The sequence below is a fragment of the Arachis ipaensis genome, chromosome B09 (genome assembly GCF_000816755.2).
Source record: "Arachis ipaensis cultivar K30076 chromosome B09, Araip1.1, whole genome shotgun sequence".
NCBI classification, from domain to species: Eukaryota; Viridiplantae; Streptophyta; class Magnoliopsida; order Fabales; family Fabaceae; genus Arachis; species Arachis ipaensis.
In genome coordinates this window covers 140379730-140384363 of record NC_029793.2, presented here as the reverse complement: position 1 = coordinate 140384363, position 4634 = coordinate 140379730, and the positions used below count along the sequence as shown (strand labels likewise).

The 4634-nt window shown below is 38.0% G+C and overlaps 1 protein-coding gene across 1 annotated transcript; it reads right to left on the bottom strand.

Annotated features, from left to right (window-relative positions):
- LOC107616260 lies at positions 868 to 2387 on the bottom strand. Its single transcript, XM_016318240.1, has 3 exons — positions 1905 to 2387; positions 1071 to 1171; positions 868 to 925 (listed from the first exon to the last, which is right to left on the bottom strand). The coding sequence occupies exons 1-3, from the start codon at positions 2385 to 2387 to the stop codon at positions 868 to 870; spliced, it is 642 nt and encodes a 213-aa protein (XP_016173726.1).

Below are 4634 nucleotides of genomic sequence, written 5' to 3'. Positions count from 1 at the left end.
GACAAAATTAAACAAAAATAATTATAAAAAGTTGAAATAAAAAAAAAAGATAATGATAAAAAAGAAGAGAAATGAGAGTTTTAAATTGTACAAAATTTATCAAAAAAATAATATTAAAAAATTTTAATTACGACACAAGAAGTTACTTAATTCTGACATTAAAATTTTTTAATCATGACATAGATTTTTGTTAAAAAGGTAAAACAAGAGAAATTATGAGAAGGAGAAACAAAAAAAAAAACAAGAAAAAAAAATTTGAATTTTGTAAAATTTATTAAAAAAATAGCACTAAAATTTTTTAATGATAATACAAAAAATTTTTAGTTTTGACACCAAAAATTTCTTCATCGGAACACATGAAATTTCCTAACCAGATAGAAGTTGTCAACCACAAAAATAGCATAGGAATTTTTTTAACAGTGACAAAATAACTTTCTAACAAAATTTTTTTAAGATTATGGACTTACGGTTATACAAAGATTTCTTCGGTCTTTCACTAATTTTTAACTAAATAATGTGCTATGCTGTAATTTTTTTTATTCTTCTTTCTTTTTTTTGTTGTTTTATTTTTTGAAAAAAATAGCTCAACACACATATGGAGCATTACAGACAAACAAACATAACAGTCGTATAACTACTATGTTATCTCCGGTATTACTATCAATAACATGAGTTATTTACAACACCATTCTATGGCATATGAAAAGGATTGCTCCACGCATTTTCTAATCCCTGTTATCTTCTTGTGAAAAATGACATCATTTCTGCGTAACCATATAGTCCATATCACTGAGAAAAAACCAACTAACTAGTACTTGCGTACCTCTTTCCTCATTGACACAGATCTCCAACTCTCAAATTGCTTTTTCACAGTACCGGGGGTAATCCACTCTTATCCAAACGCCGAGACCCAAGCACACCACACCTGCCAAGAGTACTCACAGGTAATAAATAGATGTTGTATATTTTCAGCATCTTTCTTACATAACATGCACATAGTATCATTCTATTGTAGGATTTTCAGTCTATTCAGCCGATCCTTAGTATTGACTCTGCCTACCAAAACGAACCAGGAGAACAATTCCACTCGTGGCGGAACTAGGCCTTTCCAAATTTCTTTTGTGAACTTATAGCTCAGTATCTCCTCATCCAAAGTCTCTTCCTGCAAAACCTGCACAAATGAATTAGTTGAATAAACGCCTTCCTTGTTAAATTTTCACACCACTCTATCTTGCACATATGCTATCAATCTAACAGATTGCAGAACATGCAGCAACTGGTTCAGTACATTTGTCTCCCATTGTCGTAGTTCCTTTCTCCATTGGAAGTGACACACCCACTATATCCCATCCCAAAACCCACAGTCCCCAATAACTGATCCTTTTTGGTTTGAAATCAAGAAGAGTCTTAGAAAGTTGTCTTTCAGCTTTTCCACTTGGAGCCATGTATCCTCCCAGAATCTGGTCGATCTACCATCTCCTACTTCCATAGCCAACCCATCAATTATCTTCTTCCTAACATGTTGTTCCTTTATTTGTACTTGACAGATGTCCCTCCACGGTCCTCCCCTCTTCGGTAATATCTGAGTTGACAGTAAGTGACTTGGGTTCAAGCTATTGTAAGAACATACAATCCTCTTCCATAGGGGACAATCCTCCTTGGAGAACCGCCACCACCATTTAAACAATAATGCCGCATTTTGGACCACCACATCACCCACCTCCTAGCTTCTTAGGTGCCTGGATCATCTCCCATTTCACTAGTGCCATACCCGGTCTTCCATCATCCTTTCTCCAAAAAAATTTCCTCTACATAGAGATAATTCTCCGTGCAACCACGTTTGGCATCTTGTACGAACTCATGTAGTAAATGGGCAAACTGTTGATAACTGACTTGATAAGTACCAGCTTTCCAGCCTTGCTAAGAACCTTTGCTTTCCACAAGCTGAGCTTTTCTTCCACCTTATCAATCACTGGCTTCCAAATTTTTACCAACTGCGGATTCGCTCCTAGGTTAATGCCAAGGTACCGCACCGGCAGAGCTGCCTCCTGACAACCTAGTAGCTGACACATCCGGTTGACCCACTCCTGGCTGCAGTTCACTGGTATCAAGTTAGACTTCTCGAAGTTGATGCTCAACCCAGACATCATTTCAAAATACCTCAGAAGCCTCATATAGTTCCTGACAGTCTCCTCCTCCGGCAGACAGAATAAAATAGTGTCATCAGCAAATTGTAGGTGTGATAGCTCTATTTTATCCCTACGGACTAATAGAGGAGATATCCGCCTATTTCTAACCGCCTCCCCAATCATCCTGTTCAACACATCCACCACCAGTACAAACAAGAAAGGCGATAAAGGGTATCCTTGACATAGCCCCCTCTCCATTTTGAATGGTTTTGACGGAGATCCATTAATTAGGATATATATAGATGCCGATGTAACACACTCCCTCACCCACGCCCTCCATGTTCTTCCGAAACCCATCTCTCCAGTACAGTGTCAACAAAGCACCATTTAACTCTGTCATAGGCTTTCTGGAAGTCCATTTTAATAATCGCTGAAGCCTTCTTCTTCATTTTTAACCATTGCACAATTTCACATGCTATTAAAGCTCCATCATGTATCTTTCTCCCCTTCACAAAAGCACTCCATGTTTCCCCTACTAAGCCTGGCATAACACCCCTCATTCTTAGTGTCAATATTTTTGAAATAACTTTATAGACACATCCAACCATGCTGATAGGTCTAAAGTCTTTTATCTCCTCAGCCCCAACGAATTTCGGAGCCAACGCTACCCAAGTGACATTAGCGTCCGCTGGCAATCTTGCAGTCTCAAAAAACTTCATCATAGCTGCAGTGAACTCCGTGCCAATCTCAGCCCAACACTTTTTTATAAAGTTCATGTTGTACCCATCGCTCCCCGGAGCCTTAGAAGATTCATAGTCCCATACTGCCTTTTTCACTTCCTCTACTGATGGTAGCGCCTCTAAGGCTTCCGCTTCCTCCCTCTCTAGCCGGTTAACCAATCCATCCCTAAAAGTCACCCTTGGGGACGCTTCCTGGTGGTACAGACGTTTATAAAAGTCCCGGATCGCAATCTTGATTCTCGCTTGATTCCTCACCAGCCTCCCATTAATCACCAAAGCCTCAATTCGATTATTCTTTCTCCTCGCCGAAGCAATATTATGGAAGTACCTTGTATTTCTATCCATCTCAGTGGCATATTTAGATCTTGACATTTGCTTCCAGTGCATATCCTGTCTTATATACCACTTCTCACAGCACTTCACTAGAGCCTTTCTCCTTGCCTCTATTGTACCATCGTATCGGCCACTACTAACCATATCATCCACCTTACATATTTCTTCCTCAAACCTCTTTATCCGCTCAGTCATATCTCCAAAATGCTGCTTATGCCATAAACGTAAAGGTTCTGACAGTGCTTTCATCTTCTCTAGGAATTGTACATCTCCTATTTTCCTCCATTCTTCCTTCACCATCCTCAAGAATCCTTCATGTGTGAACCATGAGTCTAGGCTACGGAACGGTCTTGGACCATCGAATCTTCTGAAATCTTCCATGATCAAAGGGCAGTGATCAGATAAACCTCGAGGCCCACTTCTTAGCCTCATCTCTGGGTACATATCAAGCCACTCTAAAGAAACCAAGCTCCTATCAATACGACTGCACGACTGTCCCCTAAACCATGTATACTTACAATCATTAAGTTCTAAATCAACCAACTCCATATCATTTATCCATGTTCTAAACTCTGCCGCAGACGCTGGTAATGTAGTTGCTCCTTTCCTTTCCTCCAAAAGCAGAATTTCATTAAAGTCTCCCAAAAAATAGAACGCGGCACTTGACACAATCCTGCAATATAACTCAACTCCTCCCACGTGGAGATCTTCTCAGCTCTCTCATGCGGTCCATACACCAAACAAATAGCACAATGAAAGTTATCTTTTACCACGACCCCCTCTAAACACAGCCATCTATCTCCTTTGTAACAATTATACATTTTAAAAGCCGATTCATTCTATATTAACAACAGTCCTCCAAAAGATCCAATCGAGCCTACAAACTCCCAGCACGCTCTGTCACTTCCCCGAATACGAACAACATCAAATTTAGTCATGACCTCCTTCTTTGTTTCTACCAGACTCAACATTTTCAACTTAAATTTATTTTTAAAATTCTTTAGCATACTAACTTTTGCAGCACCTCCCAACCCCCTTATATTTCAGAAACTAAAAATCATTTAACCAAATTATTACTCTCCTGTTTACGATTTTTTGGCCGACTCCTTCTAACTTTTTTTTTGCTTCGCCTGTCGCCGTTTCATCGCAATTACTTCGTTCTGCTTCTGCAAGATCGCCATAATTTTTTTTGTTATTAATTTTTTTGTTTTTTCTGTTTTTGTTTTTTTTTTATAGTATAAATGTAGTTATATAGATAGATATTTTCTTTCATGTTGCTACAAACTAAGTTTATAACCAGTGATAAATCTAAAACATGTTAGTAGTGTAGAAAGGTCAAAAATAGTACAAAAAAAATATTAAAATATCTAAAATTTAAAGCATATTAATCATGTTTTTATTAATTTAATTAATACATTAAAAGTATATTAAT